This window comes from Falco biarmicus, chromosome 7 (genome assembly GCF_023638135.1).
Source record: "Falco biarmicus isolate bFalBia1 chromosome 7, bFalBia1.pri, whole genome shotgun sequence".
Taxonomy (NCBI): domain Eukaryota; kingdom Metazoa; phylum Chordata; class Aves; order Falconiformes; family Falconidae; genus Falco; species Falco biarmicus.
Genome location: NC_079294.1, coordinates 7956693 through 7983984, shown reverse-complemented (window position 1 = coordinate 7983984; position 27292 = coordinate 7956693). Strand labels below are relative to the sequence as shown.

At 47.8% G+C, this 27292-nt stretch overlaps 1 protein-coding gene across 2 annotated transcripts in view; it reads left to right on the top strand.

Moving 5' to 3' along the window:
• The window catches only part of ADCK1 (aarF domain containing kinase 1), a 78272-nt gene extending 53309 nt beyond the window's left edge, over positions 1-24963 (top strand). For both annotated transcript variants that reach the window (XM_056346759.1, XM_056346758.1), the window contains 7 exons: positions 407-565; positions 4285-4443; positions 7666-7782; positions 17470-17619; positions 17870-18067; positions 22340-22533; positions 23939-24963. In XM_056346759.1, coding sequence (XP_056202734.1) covers positions 407-565; positions 4285-4443; positions 7666-7782; positions 17470-17619; positions 17870-18067; positions 22340-22533; positions 23939-24110 — 1149 coding nt within the window. In that variant the 3' untranslated portion in view covers positions 24111-24963. The remainder of the gene's footprint in view (positions 1-406; positions 566-4284; positions 4444-7665; positions 7783-17469; positions 17620-17869; positions 18068-22339; positions 22534-23938) is intronic.
• The last annotated feature ends 2329 nt before the right edge of the window (positions 24964-27292 follow it).

The following is a 27292-nucleotide window of genomic DNA, read 5'->3' as shown; positions in this document are numbered from 1 at the left end:
AAATGCAGTGACATTCTTTCTTTTTTGTTACTGCATAAATTAACGGCTTCTCAACTGTTCACCCGAAATCAGCTCAACCTGCGGGAGGAGTGGGACAGGTTCCCTTTGCTGACTTCTGGATACCTCAGAGCTTGTCTGCACCTTACTCTACAGAGCAGGACAAACCCCCTCTGCTAGCATTACATGAACTAGCTCTGTGCCTGAAGCCACATAACCATGTTGGCACTGGCTCTGAGCTAATTAACTGTGCTGATATTCTCCTTCACTGGGAGGCCAAGCAGTGAAAAGGCTCAGGCAAGCGACAGAGGAAGGATGAAAGGCTGTCCATCTTTGGCATATGCTATCTCTGGCCTGTGGGATAGTTTCTGGCATCCCAAGCTGATACCTCTTTCTCTTCTCCCGGCAGATAAAAGAGCTCTTCCTGAGTTTTGAGGACACTCCCTTGGGAGCAGCATCGCTAGCCCAGGTGCACAAGGCAGTGCTGCAGGATGGAAGAACAGTGGCAGTGAAAGTCCAGCACCCAAAGGTTCAAGCTCAGAGCTCCAAGGATATTTTGCTTATGGAGGTAAAAATACTCGTTGACTTTGACTTACAGAGTGATTGCCATTGAAATGAGTGGGGACCCATGGTGTAAGCAGGTATAACACCACCATCCTGTAGCTTTGAAACCAGGAATAATACAGGGTTGGTGAAGGTTGCAGTGCGGGTGATTGTGTGAACAGAGAGACTGAAAAGAGGGTAGCAGTGAAGGAGGGCAGAAGGAGAAGACAAGTAAATGTAAATGACATCAGAGTAAGTCCACGTGAGATTTAAGAAGTAGAGTCCTGATGTCTCTCTTCAACTTGTGTGCCCATTAACTGGTTGATTAAACTGTTCTCAGTTCACCTGGCAGTCAGGTCTGTGTAACCAAGAAAAAAAATCATTCTCCATCATAAGTGTGTGTTTTTTCAGTTAAATTCCAATGTGGATTCAACAGTGGCTGAGGTTGCTGTAATTCAGTTGTGTTTCTTGATCAGTTCCTTAATACTGAACTGATTCATGCTGGAAACAAAAACAGTGAAATATGGAGAGGGTCACCTAACAGGGGCAGTTGCACAAATGAGGGATTCAGTTAGGAAAAAAGTTTCAGTGCCTGTCTCCTGTTCCTCTCCTGAATGGTGGGTACCACTTGTGTTCCCAGTGCAATGCTGTAACATCTCCCAAAGTTCAGTCTAGCCCATTGAAGGGAGAAAAGCTGTGGCACTGCACTGCGTTGCAATAGTCAAAGGTGCCAGTGGTGTAGTGGGGAACAGGAGATGGAGACAGGGCTGAGGTGGAGGAGAGGGGAAGGATTAGGTCTGTAAATGGTAGCAGTAAAGCTTTTAGCTCTTCTAATAAGCATATATCTATGTACAGTACAGTAATGTGCACATCCATTGGCAGACAGGCATGTCCATGGGACTAAAGAGGGGGAGATTAAGCTGAGGAGGTTTGATAAGTGTTTAGAGGGTGCTGCTGATGCAATGACACACAGTTAGCCATTAAAGGAGATCAGGAATCAAAGATCCTGCCAGCACCCTCTCAGAGAAGCACATAACTAAAGCTCCTTTAGGCAGCTAAAACACCCTGCTTTGAGCAATCCTGGCTAGTCTGCAAAGAAGCACAGCTGGTTCTAGCTGAAGCACATTAGCTTGCAGCTGAATATTTATTTTGAACTCGTAGTGAAAGAAATTTTTGGGTTCAATAAAGATATCCCAGGAAGATGGGATATGTCTGGTTCAGTGCTGGTTTGAGAACACAGAACTGTTTGAATTGGCTTTGGGTCCATCTGTAGATTTGGATTTGGTTTGGGTCCTCTCCAGGACTGCCTGCAGTGGTCTGCTTGATGAGTTTGCTTTTGCGAGTCATCACATGCACAGCAGTTCTTAGGGGGCTTATGGCATCCTTCACTCCTGCCCAGGGCAGGATGGCAGAAACTAAGTAATCAAGGAAGAAGTCTGAGCAGGTAATGAAAGGCGGTGAGACCAGGGCCATAAGAGGATGGTGTATGAACAAGGTTAGATCCACCTTGGGACATTTTCCCTTTTAACAGTGGCTGTTGCCAAAAATATCTCCCCTCATACTGTGTTGGCATGATTGCTGGTTATACTGGTAAAAGACAATTTTAGAATGATCACTGTCTTCAGTTTTTAGACTAACTTTCCTGGGAAACTTGAAACTAAACCAGTGCTTTTCCTTTTGGCAATTTAGTATTGTCCATCTTCTACAGACAGTCTAGTTTGCATCCCCGAGATCTGTTGTGTACACACAGCCAGGGGAAAGCAGCTCACAACAGGACACATGCCGTCTTGGTTTTCAAGGGTCTCTTACGGAGTGCTGTCTTACATGCATCATCACATCCTTGTGTGGGACTGATTTTGTGTAAGCTGCACTGAAGGCTGGTCTATGTGCACTGAAGTTCTGGTCCTTTAAGAATCAGACAGGCGTTGCAGCTAAATAGGAGGTTGATTTAAATATTGATGGCTTATTTAGAGACTGATGGGAAGGAATCTGAATGGGAAAAGCTAGATGGAAAATTCCTAAATTCACTTGAGGTTTCATAGCATCAGTGCTGACTCTTTAAAAATCAGTACAGCATCTGATAAATCCAGAGAGAGATACCTCACTGCTCTTCTCTTATCAATACTTATTTCCAGACAATATGTTAGACAGATGTCAGAAAAGGGACAGGCCAAATACTTGTTAAGTATGTCCCTGCTGATCGTCAAGTTGGCAAATTGATTCAAAAGAGTATTTAAAGCAAGGAAAAAACAATGCATGAATTTTCTCACATCAGGCACCAACGAAGTAATCCTGCAGCCCCTATAAAGTTTATGTACACATTCAGGAAGATCGCTGGTTACATTTCATTTGGGTGACATAAATTTGAAAGGATTTATGCCTTTAGATATAACAGTAGAAAAATCATTCAATAGTGTCTGGAACCTGGTGATTACATTTTTAAAGGAACATTGAGTTTGGAACTGACACGTAGATAAGAGAAGTAGAGACAGGGGTGGAGAAGAAACGTTTTTACACAGCTGAACAGGAGTAGTGATGGTTCATAAACTTATTTTTTTGTCATACATTTCAGTGATAGCAGCTTTCTGGTGTGTGCTTTAAATGTTCCTCCTGCAGTGCAGGAATTCCCACCTAAGTGGTGGAGATCTAGAAAGGGAAACTGTCCAGGAACACACACTGACAAGTCTGTTTTCATTTTCAGATGGATGTACAGAACATCATCGGATAAAGACAGCAAAGTGGATTGCATTTTTATGCTTTATTTTTGTTCTGTGACTCAAGTAGTTAAAAAAAGCCAAACGAATTATTTTCCTTAAGATGTGGTCCAGATTGTCAGCTTGTGTAAATTTGTGGCATTGGTTGAGAAACTGGCCTTTCATTTGAACAGAAGGCATGCTTGGCTACTGTGCAGTTTTGATTATACTATCCAATCACATAATCTTGATTTTCTTCAGGAATGACTGCCCGTCTCTTGCCCCTTTAATGTTGCTTCAAGCGAACATTTCCAGGAACTTTTCGGTTGGCCTTTGCAAGGCCCTGTGCAGCTGAATACGTAATCCCTTTAAGAAGAAGGGGATGCCAGGTGGTGGATAGATGATATTTAGAAAACACCACCTCAGCATTGGCGAGGAAGCTGTGACTGACATTGGGGAGCACCTTGTCCTCTGAGCCCCACCAGAAGTGTCCTTTAAAGATCTCTAGCCTACTCGCTGTATCCAAAATCCACTGTCTTCTTTGAACTGCTCAGTCCATTTTCTGTGCTAGCAAAATTCTTGCTCAGCAGTGGAAGAAGTAACATAGAGGTGACAAGTCTTTAGATCTTTTTCTTCTGCATTATCTGAGGGCTGTTCGAGTGAAGCCGAACAGTGACTTGTACAATTATAGGACTCAGAAGAGAGTCCTGGGCCATGCCCTTGGTGAGATCTGGCCATGTGGTCTCTTTTTCCAGGGCTTTGTTCTCTTACTTCTAGGCAGCAGGCAGATAGTCTCCCTTTGGTTTCTGTGCCATCATGTAACTCCTAGATGTGCTTGTGTGGAAGGGCAAGCCAAAAGTTGTGTTGCAGAACCAAGACATAACACCATGTGTTGTGTTATGATACTGCAGGAACCCTTTGAGCGCTTGGGATGCAGGTTGGGGTTTTTTATCTGTAAGTTACTTGGAACAATCCTATCAATACAGCACTGTGTGTAGCTGTGTGGCTTTGGAGCCAGGGTACAGCTGATTCTTTGATTCTTTGTTCTCAGGTCCTCCTCTTGGTTGTGAAGCAGATCTTTCCAGATTTTGAGTTCATGTGGCTGGTGGAAGAAGCTAAGAAGAATCTGCCCTTGGAGCTGGATTTCCTCAATGAAGGCAGGAATGCTGAGAAGGTTGCTCATATGCTCAAGAACTTTGACTTCCTGAAGGTGAGGGAACACATGTTTCTGTGTATGTATGTGCATCGATAGTCTCACTTTATGTGTTTTGTGCACCTCATTCACCACCTGGAGGAACCCGTACAGAGGGAGAATGAAGTTCGGTCCCTCCGTGTTGTTCATCATAGACTGCTCTAATGATATGGACCAGAAACTGCTTTGAGACATGCTTCCTCCTTGTCCGTTTCCTACTGTAGGCATCATATAGTGGATGAGGAGTGGTGGCTTGGGGCCAGCAGTCTCTGGAGCCTGTTACTCATTTTCCTGAACACTGTTTCTGAACTTGTCCAGAGACCTGTGAATTTGCCACTCTTTGCTGAGCCATCTGATGGTACCTTTTCCTGGGCTTTTTCACAACTGAGGCCAAGAAATGGACATAAACCAGAGAAGCTAGACTGAAGCTGATGATGTCAAGTAGACTGGGGACACTGTATCTCAGGAGGAAGCATGTTTGTATGAATCCTTCCTCCTGCAAAAAAGCACATTCTCACTCTGGAGTTGAGCACACATCCTTCATACATATCCATGGCTAGTGCATTTGTGTTACCATCATACACAAGCTCAACTGCACCCATATTGTGCTGTTCCTCACCAGCACTCCTACCCCACCTCCACTGCTACAAACCAACTAAGGTCACTGACAAATGTCTTAAGTACGATCAGACATGTACACATCGCATTCTTGGAAAGACATAAGCTCACATCTTCAGACTCGCACACCCACAAATCTTTTGCTGACATACAAGAGGTGCAAGCCTCCACTGTGTGCGTTCTGGAAATACACAAGCATGGTCAAGCACACATGGTGCTGTGACGCAGTCACTGACATAACTGCATTTGCACGTACACAAAGGCAGCAAAAAATGCACCCTTTGAACCCTCCTGCATACACACATCAAAATGAGGTTTTCACTTCCCGTTTATGCAGAAGTCCCAAGATGAAAGTGACAGATGTCTGAAACGAGGTGAGTTTTGTTAGGCTTTACAGGCTGATGCATCCATTTTTTCCTTGCTTCCTCCACGCAAGGGCTATAATTCCTTGTCACCCGACTCCAGGTTTGAGGAAGTCCTTTTGGAGCCCCGTGGCAGCAGTGGCCTTTCCTCAGACACAGATAGCTAAAAGCAACCAGGGCTACAGAAGGCCAAAGGCCAATGATTTTGCTGAGTGGGCGCTTATCAGAAGTGATGCACCTTGGAGAGCTGTATCCGTTGCAGCTGTAACTAGGATACTGTGAAGTAAATCCCCATGGAGACGGCCAATCACCTCCTGGCTGGGTTAAGGAGCTATCATGATATCAATATGTGTAACAATAACAAATGGCTTGAGATGGCTAAATAATGGATCCTCTTGTCTGACCTGCCAATTCAGAGACACGTTCATCACCCAGAGGCAACGGAAGAATTGGGCTCCTGTATCATTAATTTTCCTAAACAAGCTAGAAAGCTGAGAAGTAGATTTTGTGCTGCGAACTTGTTTGAGCTTTTAAAGCCGGAGATAAATTGTTTCCATGCAGTAGCATTGCAGCCTAATATCTGTGAGTATTTAAAAAAAATCACTGAAGAATTTGGCTGTGAGTGAGAGGGGCATCTCTGACAACACGGATAGTGCTTTAAAGCCCACTGACTTACCTCTGTAAATATTGAGACAAGAGTGAGTGTCATCTGAAATGATCTAAGGCAGCAGGGATCGGTGAGCTAATTGAGCTGGGGAACCGTAGTTTTGGAGGTGGTTGGCTTTCTCACCAATCTAACTGCAAAGAATGGACGTCCAGGTAAGCAGGGAAGGCTGCGAGTAACTGAATCCCCTGTGCCCACAGTGGGTCTCCGGTGTCAAAGCCTGGGCAAGGTTAACATGCAAAGTATGGCAGGAGTGTTGAACGGTGGGGCTGAGGGACATTGGAATTGCTCAGCGAAGGAGTCACACACACGGTAAGGTAGAAGTGGGTGACATTGGGAAAATGGTCTCTCTAGGACAGGAGTGGGGGGGAGCAGATAGTTTGCGTGGAACTGAGACACTGTCAGTAGTTACAAGCAAAGTATGAAACAAATGCTGCTTGTTCAGTGGTTCAGGTGAGCTATGGTGTCCTGACTGCTTCCCCTGGCTTTGGTGGCACTAGATGGACTTCACCTCCCACCTCTTCCTGCCTGCCCCGAGGTCCTGGAACCTTGCAGTCCGCAGCTGAGTCAGGCAGGTGAGGAGAGGAGGCTGCACAACCGGCTTTCTCTTTACAGGGTCCAAAATGTGTGTCTCTGTACTGGGGCGTAGTAATGGGAATGGTGGAGCTCCCTTGTATCTTTGGTAAAATGTACCTGTGTGGCTGCACCCATGCGCAAAGGCAAATCTGGACAGCTTGGGAGATTGGTCAGCACAGTGATGTGAGGAATATCCAAAGGGAACTTCAGAAGGATTCTTGACAGTAGGGACTTCATCATGAAAAGAATTTGGCTGGAGAGAGAGGCTGGAAAGCGGGAGCCAGCCTGAGCAATGCCTGCGTCACTGCCTCCCCGGGTGACACAGGGTCTCTTACTGGTACCTCACTCAGCTTGATTTACTGCAGATTGAATGAAAAGTGCTTTGACATTTTACGCTTGTTACTGTGTCACATTGAAAACAAGATAGTTAGGGTCTCCCACAGTTTCTGTGACAAGCCCCTTATTTGTGACACTTGATTTTTCTCCCAGTTCAATTGCAGATGGCCTAAGTACGCAGGTTTTGTCAGCCTAAAGGTGTTTGTGTTCCAAGGGGTGCTGCGGAGAAACAATTTATGATGATGGCTTATCATTTTTAGAGCTGCATAAGTGGGCCCTGTGCGTAGCGAACGAGGTGCTGTTCCTGTCTAAAGGAGCTTAGTAGGTGATTCAGAAACTTGCAATAGGTGCTAGTTAAACAGTCCAGCTACAGGAGCTGCAGAGCAGATAAGAAAGCTCTCAGACATCAGTGGGAGTGGGATGGTCAAAGTCGTGTAGAACATGGCCAGAAATGCCGCATGAGTACAGATCCTGCTGCCGTTGAATTGGTGTGTTGTCCTTGCACACATCACTGCTGTCCTGCGGAAGAGGCTGGTAGATGGATTTGCCTCCCTTGTGCTCCAGAAAAAAACAAGCCCTTGCTTCAGCCTCTTCCATTTTTGCTCCTTTTCTGGGTTGTGTGTGATATATTCTCCTTGCTTTCCCAGCCTGTTGTTTGACCCTACCCATCTGTTCCTGTTTCAGGTCCCCAGGATCTACTGGGAGCTCTCAACAAGGCGTGTCCTTCTCATGGAGTTTATGGAAGGGGGACAGGTGAACGACAGGGCCTACATGGAGAGGAATGGCATCAATGTCAATGAGGTAGTTTCTCAGTCGTCTCTGAATTGGGCATGGTGGGCAATGCAAAACTGATGTTGACATCAACTGATGTTGATGCAAAACGGACAGGATGCGGCAGAAAAGGGAGTACATGCAGGTGTGAACAGAGCAATCAGTCTGAGAGATCTCAGTTCTTGTGCTTCTGGGAAAAGTACATAACACCTTGTGAGGAACACTCCTGTAGGCTGCACAGCTGGAGGGATCTTCACGCAGACAGGTAGTGAAAGATGACCATGCTTTTATATTACATACACCCGTGGTTTGTGCCAAGAAGGCAATCCTGTTACCCTAAATGAACAACTTCAGCTTCTGACTCTTTCTGTTTCTGTTCTTTCCCTCTTTTTCTCCCGCATTGACTTTCTCCTGGATAAATGCATTGGATGTAGCTTTTATATCCCAACAGCTACCACCTTACCCAGGAGATATAAATCATAGATCTTATATGATCACAGTTACTAGAGTGCTGGAGCCTCAGCCATGGTGCTCTGTGTAATATTCTGACATGGGTTGTTTTCTTCTGCTTTCCAAAATCTCCCTTTTTCTTCTGGATGCAACAGTTTTCTTCTTTGCTTCCTGGCCCTACATTACTGTGTAGTTTTGCAGTCCTTCATTAAACGGCTGCCAGATTTCATCCCTACGGAGAGGCTACATTTCCCTGAGGAGCGAAGCAGTTTGTATACGTGGCATGAAGTTGGGAGATTTGGATTCTCGGTGGCCAAGAGATTCTTGAGGGAAAGAAGGTATTACTTCCCGGAAGGGCTGAGAAGATGCTGGGGAAAGGGTTTTGAGCCATTGGACAGTGTGTCAAGCTAGCCCTCCCAGACAGTGAGTGCTGACTGAGGTACCTCTGCTTGCCTTTCGCCTTATGCCCTGTTGATGGGCCTGGAAGCTGCATTTGGTTGACTGGCTATCAGAGAGCTATGGCATAAAATCAATTGTACTTAATCTGTCCATCCACTTACCTTTGAAATCTGAACGTGTCCTCTCTCTGCTCTTCCTCCTCTCTGCTCCCTTTCTATCCATGGCAAAGTTCGTGTGGCATCAATTAGAGACATGTCAAAGACCTCTCAAGGGAGGGGAAATGTGAGTTTGGTATGCCACACAAGGAGAGAACGTTAAGTGTATCTTCTCAGCTGCCTCCCTACGTCAGCATGCAGCTCTGCCTAAAGAGCTCAGCCAAATTACAGGAGGACTGAGTAACCTGTCTGTTTCTCCGCCTGTTTCTCTTTGCCCCTTCCTCTGCTCTTGCACCCCACAGAAGTCAACGAGATATTTTCTAGTAACCCCTGCAGGCAGAAAGGTGGGCACCTTTTCATGTTTCTCCACTGAAATACAGGAAAGGAAGGTCTAAGGTTGAAGTAGATTTTGAGACTGTCTTTCTATTGTAATTGTGACAAACAAGCCAAAGTCAATTGGTAACAGCGAACAATGCTCTCTCTTCCCTGCAAGATGCCTGGTCCATTTTCATTCAAGTGACTTCTTAAATGAATACAACCTCACCCACAGATAGTGCAGACTCTCTGCTTTCATGTCTCCTATCAGGAAGAATTTGGAGCATTTGGGAATACTACTTCTCCTCCTCCTCCCTCTCATCAGGGCATCACAGAGGTCATTGTCAGAGGTAGACACAATTCCTTCTCTGTGTTTATTTTATGCCAATGATCTTTCTTTGTGTTTACCAAGGTAAGTGCCTCAATGATGCATCTGGTCTGCAAAGAGCACCACAGTGTGACTCTTGAGAACATGGTAGCTCATGGACTTTGCTATCAAGAGAGATTTTAAAAGCCTTGTCTGTGGCAGAACACACAGCTCCATTCACCTGGACAAATCAGCTGGTCAAAAGCAAGAGTAGTTTCTTTGAGTGAGTTTATTCTATCCTTCTTTTCTGCTATAAAGGCAAAGTTCAAGTCTAGCCCACAGTGCTCAGATACAACGGTAAATATTCCTCAAGTCTTGAAATAGTCAGAAAGGCTTGTTTGGATGCATTAGCAGGAGGACTCTTGAGCAATATGTACATTCAGATGCGGAGCAGGGCTTCCTCGCAGTTCTTGGAAAACAGATCCATTCCGAGATTGAGGTAGCTAGCATAGTGTAGTTCACCCGGGACTTTGGTTGCTGCTTTGAATTTTCTCAAACGGCTGGACATAGCAAAGTTGTCTGGAGAAGCCCAGGCAAAAACACTGTTTGCAATTTTCCAGAGTGGAAAATTCAATGACTTTAGCCTTTCAGTGGGATATTTTGCTGCCAGTGTGTGCCAAAATAAAGTACGGAAGCAGCTAATTTCCATTTTCCTAACTTGCAAAGGCTTTTGCTTGTGATAGGAGAGATTTAGGATGAAAATTTAGCTCACTTTTTTTGATCATGCATGCCTTTGGGAAGGTCATTTTGTGACGTCTTGGCAAAATAGGTTCCACGCAGCAATGCGACCATGCATTTTGCTGATTCTGAGCTGGTCTCTGAATGATGGCGAAGACGTAGTTTTAAAAAAGTTGTATATAAGTCTCAGAGGGTTCTGGCAATCTGTCAGCTCCATAGTAGGACTGAATTTCTGCAAACTCTCTCAGTGCCTGTGATAAGCTATTCTTTCTTCCTTTTCTCTCCCCACCTTCTGAAATTATTAACTTTTACTTGTTGCCCATAAAGCAACAACAGAACGGAAGGAATACTGAGCCTGTCAGAATCATGTGATGGGGAATAAGGACTGTTACTATGGCCACAGTAAGATGAGGTAGGAGCAGACTTCTCCCTGGCAAGGTGCAGCAGATGGGGACAGATATGACCAAGGTCCCTTATTAGCTGCTGCTGCTGCTGCCCTGGGTAAAGAGCTGCGTATTGTGATGGTGAGGTGAGCAAAAGGCAGCGGATACTGAAAGGAGCACGAGGAGGGGGTGGCCAGCCAGGTTTCAAAGCCATGGCATGACTTATTATATACACCAGTTCTGGCTTTCAAGAGATGCATTAGCTCCCTATAAGTCGTCCCAATCTATTTATCTATCAACCCCTCTATCATCTTATTCCAGTTTGTTTTACTGGGTGGAGGAAGAGGAGTCTTCACTAAGCAGGATTTCTCTTGTGTGACAATGCAGCCTTGAAAAGCAAGCTGAGCCTCTCCTCTCTAAATGGAGAGGATCCCTGAGGTGAAAGCTCCCTTCAAACCAGGTTACTGACATTTACTTAATACCGTCTGTAGCAGGATTATCATTAAAGCTGCCCAAAAGCACATTAATCTCTCTGGATCCGTCCAAGTGCTGGATTGTAATGGCATTTAATCAGAGAAGGCTTTGATTTCTAAAGACAAGTGCAAACGCTGAAATATCTGGCTGTGGAACAGTTACTTATTCATGTGCAAGTGTAGCTGAGGATGAGCATGCAGCTAGGATATTGATGGTGGGAGGGAAGCCTGGAGAGGGGAGTTACCGAGAAATGAGCTGGCGTGAATTCTGAGGGAAGACCAGGCCATGGCAGGGTTAAGAAGGGGGGAGCACCTGGAAACTGGGCTGTGCCTGTTTCCAGACACAAGAGCTTGATTGGGAAGATACATTTGGAAGAGGTGGGTAGAGCAGGGAAGGGAGGAAAAACAGACTGAGGAGTTCTCAAGACGTTTGTATGCAGGAGGGAAGAAAGGATAGGAAGGCTACCTAGAGCATGGACTTTTAAAAGAAGATCTCAAATGGCACAAGTGTTCCTTTTGCGCCCATCCTGATTTTACCTGTTTCATTTAGAGAGACCGTGTCTGTATACAAATCCTAACATTATCTCTGATCTGCTGCATGGGTCCTCCCTGTCCCTCCTTGTGGATGCTCTGCCTGTCTCCACAGAGGCTGCTGGATCAGCAGGCTGTGGGAGCTGTGGAGTTTACAGATGCACTTGTGGCATTTGCTGTATCACCTCCAGCTAACCAGCCAGCTCGGGTAGCCAAGTGGAGAGTCCCCCATGATCGCCCTGACTTGGACTTGAGTCAGGGAAAGAAAATGATGCCGTGTACTTCAGCTCACTAAAAGGCTGGTCATGAGCCATGGATGATTCAGAAGTCAGGAAAGTGTTTTGTCCAGCTGAGAAGTGAAAGCAAACAGCTAAGGTACTTAAGATGAGCTACTGTGCGCAATTATTGCCATCTGTCACTCCAGCCTACTGTGGCTTTTTGCTTCCTTCTGTTACTAAATGGGTTCTGCACTGGAATGGTATCTCTTAGCTCAATAAAGAACCTGGCTACCTTCTCATGGTTGACAGCTTTGCAACTTGAAATATGCTTTCAGTATGGGATTTACCCTTCTGCCAAGGGTTGGTAGCTGCTGCCTTGTAACTGCTAAAATTTAAGTGGGATTTCCCAGGATGGGATCCCTTTGTCAGCACAAGTGTGGAAACCTTTCACGTCTCAAGTATTTGTGCTTATAACACTCAAGTGCTCGATGAAATTGAGCATGGAGAAGAACACTCTTTCTGAGGAAAAAGGCTATTCTTGCTCTTTGCACCTGCCAGTTTGGTCCGGGGAGAGGTTTCCTTGCAGATTCCCATACATTTCCTCTTGTCTGAAGCTTGATGAAAATTCACAAGGCACTGGTAAGCAAGAATAGTGACCTCCAGCATTTCCAGCTTCTGAACTGTGCAAAGACACCAGGTAAAAGAGTTAAATTACACACTAACCCCTTTCTTACTGAAAGTCAGTCTTAAACATCGGTGTCAATCAATTGCTTAAGTCTCATCAAGATGCTTTACATTAAATCCAAGGAAATATGACTACATTTAAAGCCGAGGGAAAATGATCCCCATGGCCATTTTGGGTCTGACAGAGATGCAAGAAACAATTAAATAAACAATGGCTGGTATTCTCTACCTGTGTCCTTTTGAGAATCTGTAGAAACTTATCAAGTTAGTCCCTCAAGTTCCCTGGGTGGATGAGTCAGAATATTTCTCCCCACTTAAATGCTGTGGAAGATGGGGCATTGAGCAGGAAAATAATTTCCTCAGTCCCCAACAGAGAGTATGGGGCATGCTAGGACTACACTCCAGGAGTCCTAAAAACTATTCCTGTATCTTAATGACACCATGTGTGTCCAGACATCACCTTGCTGTGATGCTAGATCAGTGCATAGTGATAGTACAGCTTTACAGAGCTCTGTGTTTTGATCCTCACAACTGTATCACAGAGGACAGAGCGTGAAATCCCATCTCTTGGGCGTGACCATCCTAATCTGCTATGAAGAAGAGCCATTTCAGAGCACAGACAGAGCAGGCTCCAAATTGTGGCTATTCTCCATCTGCACCTTTTGCTAATTTGACACCAGTTTAATTGGGCAGGATTGCCCTAGCAGGATTAAGCAAACCCTTAGATGGTGGCTGTAATAACAACGACGAAAGAAAGCAAAAACCCAATGCACTCTTCAATCCAATTAACCTTCGATTAAGATTCCAAAATCAATGCTATTATTTTGGCCTGAGGAGGTAATATTGAGTCCTGAGAAATGAGCTGCACAACGACCTTTACTTTTAATAAGATCAATAGAAGTTAGTGTCGCCATCTCTTAAAATAATTGGCAAATATTACAGCCAAATTAAGGCCAGAGACTCGTATCTGCTCCTGATCTAAAGAGACAGTCACAGATGGAGGTGGGACAGGAAGGGATGATGCCCTATCAGGCAGTTTCATCTGGGACTTATCAGGGGCAGGCTGTGAGATCAGCTCTGCAGGACCGTGTCACAGGATTTTTTTTCTTTGCCTTTTTTCTTCATGGCAGTTGGAGGCACGGAGCCAGGACTACTCCAGCTTGCTCACAAGGCCAGGAAAGTATCAGGGACTTTCCCTGGATAACCCAGGCTGGTTTGTTACAGTGCAGCTATTCATGAACATACGTGCCATCTTTTACTGTGGCAGTATTCATAGGCTCAAATTTACATGCATTCTTTCCTTTCTGAGAGGATTCTTGCTAACTGTTGTGTATTGGTGTTTGTAAAGATACTCATTTGTGATGGACTTCCCAGTCGGGTTGCTCTGTCAGCTGGGTGTGCTGATTTGTTAAGAGGAGAGTTGTGTACTAGGGCTGGTGTGTGCCCAGGAGTTTGCAGCTGTGGTACTGTGTACAAGGGGGTATAATACGGGTTCATCAAAAGTAGCTCCTAGTAGATCATACGAGGGTAACAGGTTGTCCAGGCTTTCAAAATTGATGGCAGCAACAGTTTGCAGCTGTGTACTTATACAAGAAGAAAAATATCACTGGTGCTACCTATACTGCAGCTTGGGATCCTCTGAATTATGTGACAGAAATGCAGAAGGTGCTTCTGCATTCTTGATATTCAAACCTCCTAACATTGGCAGACTGCCTCTCCTCTGCCATTCCCTAGTCAACTTTGGAATCTTCAGCTCTTTTTATCTTTTTCCCAAGTAAATTCCTCCTGCATCCTGCTCATTTATTTGCTTTCTCTGGACTCACTCTGTGTAGTCTGCTACTGTCGGTTAATGAGATGTCTGGAAGTGAGTGCAGGATTCCAAGGGTGATTATTATTTTTTTATGGTGTGCCGCAGAACGATGCTGGGGAACCCTGGTAATGATAAGGGCTTTGTTGTGTTGGATGATAAACAGGGAAAGGAATGATGACCTCTCCGTGTCATGACAAAATGCCTGTGTGTTTACTTTTGTCTTTGCTTCCGTAAACAATTGCAACCTTTTGTCTAATTTGTGGTGCACCTTCACCCCGAGGTCTTCCACAGCTGAAATGCACGCTGAATTCCTCCCTTCTCCTGGGTGGAGGTTTTCACGCATTTGTTTTCTCGTTTCACCTAACTGCATTCTTCCAAAGTGATTTCTGTATATGTTATTTATCCAGTGGCCTTCTCAATAAGGGTGGAATAAAGGACCATAGTGATGGGGCACAGTACCGGACAGTTAATGTATATAAAGGTTTCATGGTTTTTTCCTAAACTTTTTCTCTAGAAACATGAACTCCTTTTGTCTAAATTATAATGCTAGGTCACTATTCACATATTACACTCCAAGCCCTAGAAACATAACCTTCCTTTTTTGTTTAGAATTCAACAATATTGGTGCTTTTTACCCTATTTTAGAGGCATGTCAACAGACAAAAATATGCGAAACTACTTTAATGTGCAGCACAGCTCCATCTCTTAACACTGGGTAATTTTTTTTCCCAAAAGTAAAGACTGTTTATATGCTTATATCATAAATCCCTGTAACATGTCTTCTGTATGCTAACTAAATTATACAGAATGTGTTCCTCTTTCTTAAAAAAGTGATAAAGTCTAGTCTCGGTGAATTAAGGAGTGAAGGTTCTTCTTCTGAGGAAGAGGTAAATGTAAGTACAGCAGGGAAGGGAGAGAGGATGGGGATCTTGCAGTGAGGATTATCTTATACCCATGGCCCAGCCTGTGGGTCCGAACAGGGCTGTGAAGCCCTCTGTTTTCATGGGAAGATGAATCCTGAGCTGGTTTTTTTGTGTTGCATTGTGGGCTGCGAAAGGCTATGACCACAGATCTGTTCAGTGACCTGTCTGCTGATGGTGACTCAAGAGGGGAGACCTTCCCCATACCTGGAGGAGCCTACAGCCATACCATAAGAACCTGTAATGAGGGTGGCATGGATAACTTGGTGAGAGGTGTTTTTGTAGGATCCTAGGATATATTGAAATCGGAAGGGGCTTTAGGAGGTCTGCTATCAAACCTCCTGCTAAGGCAGGGCCAGCTGTGAGGTCAGACCAGTTTACTCAGGGTGTTACCCAGTCAGGTCTTTAAAACTTCCAAGGATGGAGGTTGCACAACCTCTCTGGGCAACTTGCTCCACTGCCTGATTTTCCTAGCCTGTGCTATTACCGTAGCACAGAAGGAGAATCCGGGCTCTTTGAAGCAGCCCATACTCCCGTGCCCCAAATGAACAGCTTTCCAGGCTTTAGCCACGACCAACCAACAGGTTCACAGAACTGCCAGCTCTTTGTCTGGACTTGTGTTTAACGGGTGTGAAGCATTATATTGCCACCCCAGGTTGTCCCCAAGTCCTCACCTTCAATTCTGTGCTCTTCCAGGTCCCTGGAGGACAAACAGCAGGGGCAGAGAGGGCAAAATGCAGTTCGCTCAGTGTGTGTGCATGGGTGTTGTGGTTGATGCTGTGGTCAGTCATGATGTCCAAGTCCATTCCCCCTGGTGTGCAGGTGCGTGGAAGGCTGTGTGAATGAGGGACTAGCTGGCACGTCCTTGGACTGTCAGCAAGTGCTGCTCAGCTGTTCTAGGTCACCGCACCTGGTACTTTGGTCCTATTCAATTCTAGAGCTTGTTAATCTAGGAGACCTGTAAGAGTCACTTCATTGCTCCAGGGATGTCTGCTGGTGATTCAGAAGGGAAACATCATTCCTCTCGGCCAGTACTTCCAGTAGCATCAGTGTAGCATTAGGGGAACTGCACTACAGGAGACCACAGGGCTGGGCTGTGCCACCTGTGTGGGTGGTTTGGCATGGGGGCAGCATTTTCTGTGATTCAGGAGTGGCTCCAAGTCCCACTTGAGGGATGGAGGGTTGTCCCACCTGGTCCTAAAGCTGTGCCTGTTGGTGTGCTGCAGAGTTCCCATCCTAACTCCTTATTTGTAGTTACTTGGGCACTTTTTGTAATGAAGACTGTTCTCAGAGGTGGCTGCATTTCAGAGGGGGGTAAGGCAAACCCTTCCCTGGCTGTTGGGTTTTCTGCAGGATGAGCTGTTGTTGGTATTCCTGTTACCTCTTCTGCCACCTCTGCTTATGGGAACAGCTGCCTGTTTGCTGCTTACACTCTGTCCTGGGGACATGCTTGGAATCATGCATAACTGTTGTCTTGGAGTTGCTTATTCAGCAGTCAACTGTGGAGCACCATGCTGCTCTCGGATGGTGGGGAGGGCTGGCGGTGGGATGTCAGGGCGAGGGTGCGGTGTTAGTGCATGGCAAGGGATTGATCCCGGGCCCTGCAGATGTGTGCTTGCTCCTAGGAGGTTTTTAACTTTAATAACATCTCTTGATGATAAGGAGCAGCGGCATGGAGGGACACAGCAGTGACGGGATGATTTAAAGAGCCTTTCTGTTCTGCTTCATCTTCATAGACATCACAGATCAGATTAGAGTGGGTCTGAAGGAAGAAAGAGGGAGAGTGGGGGACAATGTGTTGGAGAGGAGAGGGAACCCGTGTTCATTCTGGTAAGCAGATGGACAGGCTCAGTCACCTCCCCCCCTCCTTCACTGGGTTCTGCTGCCATCCACGAATGGAAATACCCGAGTCTTCCTCTGAGCAGCCCCTCACCCACCCCAGCAGCTCTTCCCGTGCCTTCCCTGTGAATGCCTGCCTGCCCCTATCTGCTGCCTTGCTTTCATCCTCATTACCAGAAACCCCATTCCTACCCACAGGTCTTTTCTCTTTTTTGTGCCAGGGAAGTGTCATTAAATAACCCCTGACTCCTCAAACAGCTTCATAGTGCCTCCTGTATGGATCCTTCCCGGAATGCCCCGGATCACCCCATGGCAGATGCCAGCAGCCACGCTGTGCGTTTGTTAGTGCGGGGAGCTGCAAGAGCTCTGCACGGGGACATGGGCACGTGCCAGGCCCTTGCTCCCTGCAGTGCTGGTGTGCGGGGGCTGTGTCCCCTCCCTGGCAGGCGCCCTGCTGTGGGTCACAGTGTGTGACCGTCTCCTGTCTTCTCACAGATCTCTCGCAACCTGGGGAAGCTCTACAGCGAAATGATCTTTGTGAACGGCTTTGTGCACTGTGACCCGCACCCGGGCAACGTGCTCGTGAAGAAGTGCCCAGCCTCTGGCAAGGCCCACATTATCCTCCTGGACCACGGGCTCTACCAGGTACGTAGCTATGGGGGGCTTCCAGGGCCTTGTGAGGCTGCCTGTGGGCGTCAGGCTGAAGGAGTACAGCCAGCTGCAGCCTTTCACCCTCCTAAACCCATATGGATACATTTTTCCTATTACTCCCATAACTCTCCAAGGATGTTTCCTGGCTCTGAAATGGGGGATAGGGCACAGCTTGGGGGCACAAAGCTTTTCCCCCGGTTCCCTGTCTTCTGTGGACTTCTGAGGACCATGTCTCCCTCCCCAGGTGCTGAGCGAGTCATTCCGCATGGACTACTGCCGCCTTTGGCAGGCCCTCATCAAGGCCGATATGAAAAGGGTGCAGAAGTACAGCCAGCGGCTTGGGGCAGGGAATTTGTACCCCCTCTTTGCCTGCATGCTGACGGCCAGATCCTGGGAGTCTGTCAACAGGGGCATTGACCGGTCGCCAGTCTCAGCCAGCGAGGTAGGTCCTGCGTGCCCTTCCCTATCACAGGCCCTTCCTTCTCCTGGGGCACCTCTCTTTTTTCGTAATCACTTGCACCACTGATACTGCAACAATGCTGGGCAACCCCTAGCAGCTCTGTAGCAAATTCTGCATTAACAGCTGAGCTAGAAAAAGCCAGGACTCCTTCTGCAACGCGTTTTATAGTGGCTGAACTTAATTTCCCAGTTTCACTTGTCATGGGCTGCTTAAATTTTGTATAATATTTTAATGGCTAAGTGTTCACCAGTTCTGGCAGGGGAAACATTTGTAGATCAGCCTTTTCTTAAAAAAGTGTTGAATGCAGCTGTGCAGGGAACCATCAAGGAGGATAGGTTAAGGTAGAGGAGACATAAAGGCTTGGTGGGAAGACACGAGAAGGATAATGCATTATCACTATGCATGTAAATGACTATCAGCACTGATACAAACTCCTAAAAACCCTTGGAAATTACCTCCCAATCAGAAACCCTATTAACTTGGAGTCAAGGTTGCTTAACTGCAGATCCTGTCAACTCAATCACTGCAAATCTAGGAAATTGTCACTTACGTTTTCCACCCTTTCCTGTCCACACATGCTGGGATCCTTCTTGTGCCTCCTTGCACTCCTGACGTGCACACACCACCTTGAGAATAGCAGCAGCCCCTACAACTGTCGTGTTTGTAGAGGTGAGCATATAGTGATGTGATTTCAGCCAACGGACTAGTGCCTGTAGGTAGGAACGTGTGGTATCCTATGGTTTGTTTTTTTCTGCACGCATTTGTAGTAGAGAGGATGAAACTCATTTAGGTAGTGTTATGGCATTGTCCTGTGAAATTCTCTTCTGGAAATTCTTTTGGGTTGGTGTTTCATTTTGATGGAAGTGGCAGAATTTGCTGCACTGGATTGCCATCACCCATGGCAATGAGCAGGTCAGATACCTTGGGTAACAGATCCCATTGCCCAGTAATTTGATTGCTTCCTATGTCAGTTAATTTTCTGCATATTGGAAATAACATATAGTGGCTGTCTAGCAGAGAGAGGCTTGATCTGGTGAGTTCTGGAGCTCATAGCTCCATAAAAGAATTCAGAGGCACCGAGACAAATCGACACAGAGCTGGCTCCAATACTACAAGACCAGTGTTGAATCTGAGCTAATAAGCACTGCTCATCCTCAGCTGGCTTGCAAAGGTTATGCCAGAGGTGTAGCTGCAGCCGCATGGTGCCTTGTGTGGGCTAATGAACTTTGTCATTGGGTTGAATTGCGTGTGTGGAACTAGCTCTGTTGTCTTTGCCTACATGACACAATTAATGCTGAAACTGGATAATCCTGCTGCAGATAATGGGGAGCTGAGCAGATTTGCTATGGCATTAGGAAATGAGCTGCTGCCTGCCCTTGTTTAGAGGTGAATTTGAAAGATTGTATCAGCAGCAAGAGCCAAGCGCTGTGTAGGCAGGTACCATCAGCACAGAGCTCCAGAGAGTGTGCTTGAGGATGTATTGACGTGAGGGTGGCTTGTGAGACAAGGCAGCACGCTCCTGGACCAAAATCTTACCTGTAGTGCTGTGTCCAGCCTGGGGCACTGCATCTCAAGACTGGGGTTTGATGGGGCAAGTCCAGTAGGAAGCTACAAGGACTAGCGGTCAAGCAGATGCAGCCCATGAGGTAAGTCTGAGCAAGTTAGGGCAGAAAAAGTCCAGAATAAAGCACAGGTCAAGAAGTCTTACGGTAGTGATTTTCGAATCTGTTAAAGTGCTGCCAACAGGACAAGAAGTAACCGGGTTTAAATTCAGCTAAGGAGATTGGGCTTAAACAAGGAAAGCCAGATCTAATGGTAAGACCAGTAAAACGCTGGTGTGGATGGTCTGGGGAAACTTTGAGTCACATCACTGTAGAGTTTTAGGAGCAGGCTATGCAAATTTTGAGGATTGCCATAGGTGTAGTTGTTCCTGCCTTAAGCCAAGGGCCAGGCAGCTGACCGCTCAGGGCGGCTGCTAGCCTCATCTCATCTGATTTTATGACTGTGTTTTGCTGCATCCTGCAGCAGCCTCAGCAGCGGCAGCCAAGGGGCTTTTCTCAGGTCCTGTGGCATAGCTCATTTCTTTCCCTGCACACAGGCTTTGCCCTTGACAGAAAATGACAGTTCTGATGACAGATCATGTGGTTGTTTTGTGATGTGGACAAGCAGCTGGAGCTAAAAATAAAAAGAAAAGAAATAGAAAAGAAAACCTATGTGTGGAAAATAAAGTAGGCTGTGCAGTGATGCTGCCTGCGATAAGAGATAATCAGGGAGGAATTTTCTGCCACCAAATAATGGAACAAAACATTTAACATTTAGGAGAGCTAAGCGTCTTCTTGCTGAAGCTTTGTGTATTTTGTCAGTGACAGAGGCAGGACACAAAGATTTATTTGTCAGCAGCAAAGCAACCATGGTGGTGGGTGAGCTGTCTACATCTCTGACCATCATGGCCTGCACACTTGATTTGTGCAGGTCTGTTCCTTTATAATAAGACTGAAATTCACAGTGAGTGTGAGATCATGAAATACAGGCCAGCCAGCCCTCATTCCAGAGGAGAGGTTTTAGAACTGTCCTTTCCCACAGAGGAGCCTCCTTCCTGTCAGGAGTCATTTGCTGCCCTCTGCATCTGTTCCGCTGGATTCTGGAGATTTCAAATGTTCCAGGGGCTGATTCGTGTCATGTCCTCTGCAGGAAGAGGTAGGGACACGGTATGCATGTGGAATCGGCTCCACACCACACTCAGGTCTAAGAAGAGGCAGAAGAGTGGGAGCTGGCTGTCTTGCATGGTGCTCATGTTGTAGGGGAGCCCATCTGAAGTGGCTCAGGCTGTAGCCCGTCAGTTGTCACTGGGATCTTACCATGGCCTGTGTATTTGTTGGAAGCTGGGGAACCAAGGAACATGAAGGATCACCCTGTGCCTGTGTCCTGGTTTTGGCTGGGATGGAGTTAACTTGAAGAAAGTAGCTAGTACAGTGCTGTGTTTTGGCTCTGATGTGAGAACAACGTTGATAACGCACCGATGGTTGTAGTTGTTGCTGGGTAATATTTATGCTAAGTCAAGGATTTTTTGGTTTCTTGGGCCTTGCCAGCCAGAATGCTGGAGGGGCACAAGGGGCTGGGAAGGGACACAGCCAGGACAGGTGACCTCAACCAGCCAAAGAGGTATTCCATACCACGGGACGTCATGCTTGGTGTATAAACTTGGAGGGTTAGCTGGCGGGGTGGGATCACTGCTCGGGGACTGGCTGGGCATCGGTCAGCGGGTGGTGAGCAGTTGTACTGTGCATCACTTGGTTTCCTTTCTCCATTTTCCTTTGGATTTTATCCTTTCCCCCACCTTTTCATTGTAACTGCTATTATTATTACTATTATTATTGTTGTTGTTCTTATCTTTTTAAATTCTATTTAAATTATTAAATCATTCTTATCGCAGCCCTTGGGTTTTACATTCCTTTCCAATTCTCCTCCCTACCCCTCTGGGTTGGGGGCAGTGAGCAAGCGGCTGCGTGGTGCTTGGCCACTGGCTGGGGTTAAACCACGACAGCCTGCCTTGGTCTTATACTCGTTCCTCAAGTGTTTGCTACTGGCGGTTGCCAGACGGGATATGGGTCTAAACAGTCCCTTAATCTGGCAGATGACAGTTTTTGATCTTTTGGGTTATCATGATGCTTCACTGCATAATGCTTTCCCTCCGCTGCTGGGTTGTGTTGAGAACAGAGGACTAAACCAGGCCTTGAAAACAGCTTCTTCGGTGTAACATAAAGCCAGCAGTTGCACGGGACAGCAAACCAAGGAGCAGCCCGGTTGTCCCTGCGGCATGCCTCCACCTTCTGAGCAGCCCTGTGCCCCCTGCAGCTCTGCCAGCCTTGGGGGTGCTGAGGTGAGGCTCGGAAGGCTGCAGGGGCAGTAATGAGACGTGGTTGCTGTGGGCTGCCTGGGGCCAAGAACTGAGATAGCAGCGGGTGCCCTGCGCTCCTGAGAGGCTGCTGGTCCTGCCAGTGAGCGGACAGGGCCTTATCCCACGGAGGGGCAGGTGGGATATGGCAAGAGTGATCTGTGACTGGGTTGTGAGGGCTTGGGGCAGCCAGGGGTCTTCAGGAAAGCAGGACAAAGAGCTCTTTAGCTTCTGGGCTAGAGTCACGATCTGGAAGAACTGTCTCCTCCTGCCAAAGCTCAACGGCATCTGCACCTGGGTTTCCCACACACCCTCATCTTCTCTCTCTTTTCTCCCTGACATGACCCGGCTGGCCGCAGGACGTGGAGATCCGGTCCAACGCTGCTGCTTACCTACCCCAGATCACCCAGCTCCTCAACAATGTCCCCCGCCAGATGCTGCTGCTGCTGAAGACCAATGACCTGTTAAGGGGGATTGAGTCAGCCCTGCACACACGGGCCAGTGCCAGCTCCTTTCTCAACATGTCTCGCTGCTGCATCAGAGCTGTTTCCACGTGAGTCTCTTCTCCACGCACCAGAGGCAGGCATGGAGCAGCAGAGGGGCAGGTGGGAATCCCAGGGCCAACTGGCCAGCCAGGACCCAGTCCCACAGTAGCTAAGCAAGGCGGGCAGGACAGACCCAGTCAAAAGTCTGTATCATAACGTAACATCGTGGTGGCAGGGCAGGTCCAAGGTCAAACCAGAAAGTCAATCTGTAGATCAGGTCCAGTGGTTGTCAGCAGGTCCATGGTGACAAGACAGGGCTGAGGTCAAGCCAAGAGGTCAGTACATGAGTTGAGGTCCAGGTCAAGGGCTTTCACAGCAGGACATGAGCTGGGGACCATTACTCCTCCAGCGTAGCTCAGGCAGGGACTCAAAGTGCAGGCCTAAGATTAACCAGAGCTCCTGGGCCTATGAGCAGAGCACTGGGGGAAGTCCCAGGTTAGTCAGGGCCATTAAAGCTTATTAGAGCCCCCCACTCAGGGCCCTGACAAGGCATAGCTTGACCTCTTACTCTTAGCTGTGGACCTCTCCCCCTGATTAGCACATCTGCTGTGGTCCTACCCCTGCTCAGTTACATGTCTAAGCCACTGTCTGTCCTGTTCTCATGCCCATCAGCCTCTTCAGAGGACAGGTCTGTCACCCTGGGGGTGGGGACAGGGATGGAGTTGGAAGCCTTAGGGTAAGGGTTTAGGGTCTGGCCCCTCCAGAGGAGGGCAAGGGGCTTCCTGCCCATTATAGGCATCACCTCTAGGAAGTATTTGTGGGTAGGAAAGATCTGAAAGTTCACTGTTGCCAGTTTCTGTAGCCTGATAGAGGGGTTAGGGCTGACTGTGAAGATCGGGCTGATGTTTAAAAGCCAGGAACAGGAGTCACGCAAGTGATTTCCATCTGTGAGTCTTATGAGTCAATGTACGTCTGCATTCTTCTGCACTCCTTTTCCTTCTCCTTGCAGAAGAAATAACAGTTATTTCTCTGGCTGATGAGGGACCTATGAAGCACAGTTAACCTTTGCTTCTAAAGAAAGGTAGAGAATTACTTTTCCTGGAATCAGTGCGTCAGGATTGCTAGACTCTTACGAATGGGCTACCAGGAAAGGCTATAGGGGTATTCATCTGTCCCTGTTAGCTGAAGGGAAGCTGGGCATAGAAGCAGAGGATGCCGTGGCCCAGGGTTACTACATGCAGTGGGGAGAGAACAGGGCTCACAGGGGAGCAGGCTGTCTGGATTCATGCGAGGAAGGCAGTTCCCAGCTCCTCAGGAACTTTGCTCCCAGGGGTCTGCACTGCTGGTGTTTATCCACATGTGGGATGTTCCCCTCTGCTGGGGAGGGTCACTTGTACTGAAGACATAGGACAGAGCTCCTTCCCACCAGGCTGCATCCTGCTGGATCTAATGCAGCTGTTTCTCTCATTCTAGGTACCAGAGGAGCAAGAGTCACTCGTTTTACAGGAAAGTCCAGATCTCATTCACAGAAGCCCTGAGCCTGTGGCAGATCAACTTGTATGAACTCTTCCTGTGGCTGAAGGGGTCGCAGCTGGGGAGCTGGGTCATTGCTCTCCTGAGCCGGACGCACCATTCCACGTACTGACATGAACTAGTGGGAGAGGCCCGGGTGCTCCCTCCCTCCGTCGCTCCCTCCCTTCCACTCTCCATGGCACATTTGCCTTTCTGACTATTTCTGTCTATTCTGTGGGCTATTTTTGGGTCTTGTTCCACGTTACGTGCTGCACTGTCCTTGCCTGTTACAGCATTAGCTTTCTCTGTGGCACGGAGAGGTGGAGTCTGCACGGGAGCTCTGCCGTTTCAGGGGTGAGGAAAAGGAGGTGTGGGATACCGTGCGTCTGGAAGGGCAGGGTACTTTCTTTCCCCATCTGAGCAGAGGAAATTCCACTCAGATTCCAGTGGGACTGCACTGGAAGCAAAAGCCTCTCCTTGGCTTTTTCTTAAACAATCATAGAGAATTTAAGAGAATCCCAACCCTGCCCAAAACGTTTCTCAGACCCTCAGAGGGAGGTGGTAAAGTCCCTTTAAAATCCAATGAGGTTTATGTTAGTTTTTGCAGTCTCCTTAGTCTGATTTCTGTTCAGGTGTGTAGAGAGTTTCTCAGAGGAGTGGGATCTCGTGGAGAGCTGGCACTAGGGCTGGCTCATAAACTAGCTGGCACCTGGTGCAGAGAGGGGACCGTAACGGTGAGAGTGGTGGACTGGGAGTGTGGCTTTCTGAGGTTTGTCTCCAGTCCTGTCAGCAAGTGCCTCTGTTTTTGGACTTTTCCTGGCCTGTTCCCTTGCAAGTGAAATAGGGGAAAGGGACAATGGTCCTGTCTCTTTTCTGAAATTCAGGGAAGGCAGGCGGAATGACAACTCAGGGCTCTGAAACTGCTGGTAATGTATGTATACTGTACAGTACTGCCACACAGCAAAATAAATGTGTTGTATCAAAGACCTTCAGGGGAGGGATGCCTGGCTGCGTTGCTCAGGGTGATGCTGGGGCCTCTAACCTCAGTCCTGTTTCCATTTCTCCACGGAGTGATGCCAGGCAGCACTGTTAACTCCTTGCAAGCCAAATGAAATGGCCGTTTGGTCTTTCCTCTTCCCAGGAGGTTTGTTCCACATCTGAGTCCTCTGGTGCTGCTGCATCAGATGCGTGTTGGGGTGGGATGGAGGAGTGGGCGTCGTTCTGCTCGGAGGACGCACCACTCCTTGCCACCCAGATCCATGCTGAGCCTGCCTCCTCCCTGCCAGTGGCTGCGCGCTGCAGCTCATCTGTGAGATGTCACCATCCCCGTGCCACACACTGAGCGTTTCACCTTGTCACTGCCTGTGGGGTTTTGCTGCTCTTGCCTCAGACGAAAACCTGCCACTTGCTCGGTGGTGCAAGTGACAGGTCTGATGGCTCTGATTCTGCAGCTGTGGGATAGTTACCAGGAAGCCTCACCCAGAGGCCTCCTTTATGTGAGACGTCTTTGGGATCCTGGGAGACATCCCTGCTTGCTTGTGAGGATTCCTGCAGCCGGGAAGGGTGGATGGATGGAGGTGACTGCTAAGATCATTTCAGCTTTCTCATAAACGGTCTTGGTGGAAGGGAACACGAAGGACAGGATGGGAACATCCCTCTACTGCCAGCAAGCTTGCTAAGCTGAGGGTCGTTACTCGGGCACCAGCCTGTGCCTGAGAGTAAGCCAGAAGAAGACCGTGCGCTCTCTCAGTTTGTGTGCAGTTTCCCAGCTTGTACGAGTGCGAGACTCCACCTCGCAGTGAGTCCCTTTGCATGGCAAGGGAAGCAGGGAGCAGAGTGTGAGTGTGTGTGAGTCCCTGAGGAACTGATCCTCCTGCTGGCTGTGTGGGAGAGGGAAGGGATGTAATCCAGAAAAGGTACCGGAGTGCAGGTGTGCTTGAGCGTGATGGGTTGGTGACTGCGGATGCGTGGCTTTTAACAGCGACTGCGTACACGTGCAAGAGTGTAGGCGCACGGCTGGCTGGCTCAGGGCTGTCAAGAAGTGGTGAGCGACAGAGTTGTAGGTGGGGAGTTACTGAATGTGGGGTTTGGTCTCTGGTGCAGTCAATCGCCTGACCCTGGTGTTCGATCTCTGAGCCCTTCCTGCTATGGGGGCAGCAGCGCAGGAGTCCTGTGGTCTCCCATACTTGCTAAGAGCAAAAAAAAAAACAACCCCAGTAAGACTGACTGTCCTTGCAAAGCTTGTCCCCAACCTGTGCAATGACACGTCAGAGAGATTCCTCTGACTTCTGGGTTGTGTGGTGGCGTCAGAGAACAGAATAATGGTAATTGCAGTGACGAGACTCCTGAGCTGGCAAGGAATTGTAGGGGCCCTGGAGTATTGTCCTGCAGCCTCTGCATGAGTAATCGTTGCTCACGTGAGCAGTCTGGCTGAATCAGTGCCTGTCTTGAGACACGGCTCGTAGGCTGGCCAGTGTGGGTGGGCTTCTCTTGGTTGCCTCACAAGTAGAGCTTCACTCACGGAATTGGCCTGGTGTACCCAGTAAAGTCCAGGAGACCCTCTAGTAATGGTCCCTGGCTGCTCATCCCTCATCTTGTAGCTGCCCCTGCAAATGCCTTTGCCCATTCATGTCTGGATATACTGGCCAGAGCACTGCCTGGGTCTCACGAACATCTGTGCATGAAAGCTCATCCCGCAGTGAGACGCTGGACCTATCCCTTATTTCCAGAGGCTTCTGTCTTACAGAGAGGCTCCCTGCAGCAGGTGTTTGCATTGACTGGTGAGCCCCCAGCCCACTCTCAGCCTTGCCTGGTCTTTCACCCTCCAAAATCCCCCCCTGTGACTGCTAGTCCCGCTGCCTGGGGAAGGTTCTGGCTCCAGAAGTGGTAGGGAACCAGCAGCCTCTCAGACTGTCATTTTTTGGCGGCGTGCAGCAGGCAGAGAGTGAGGTGTATTTAGAAGAGCTTTGTCTGTTGTCATTAGTCTCTGCTGGCAGGCTGCGTGCTTCGGTGTAAAGCAGTGGGACTCCTCCGTCAGCTGTGCTCAGCTTTCACCCTTCCCACAGCCAATCGATGAGGGTTTGCCTGAGGAAAGAACGAGCAAACACCCGGAGTTTGACCCTTTAACATTCCTGCCTTGTCTTTTTGCTGAAAGCTCTCGAAGGTGAATGTGTTAAAAGGGTTTTGAAAAGACACTTTCTCATCCCAATTTGTGGTTGTCAAACATGGGTAACCTGGATCAGCTCTGTGCACTTGGCCTCTCCTTCCAACCTGCATTTATTGGTATTTTCATCACCAGCAAACACAGCCTCTGCT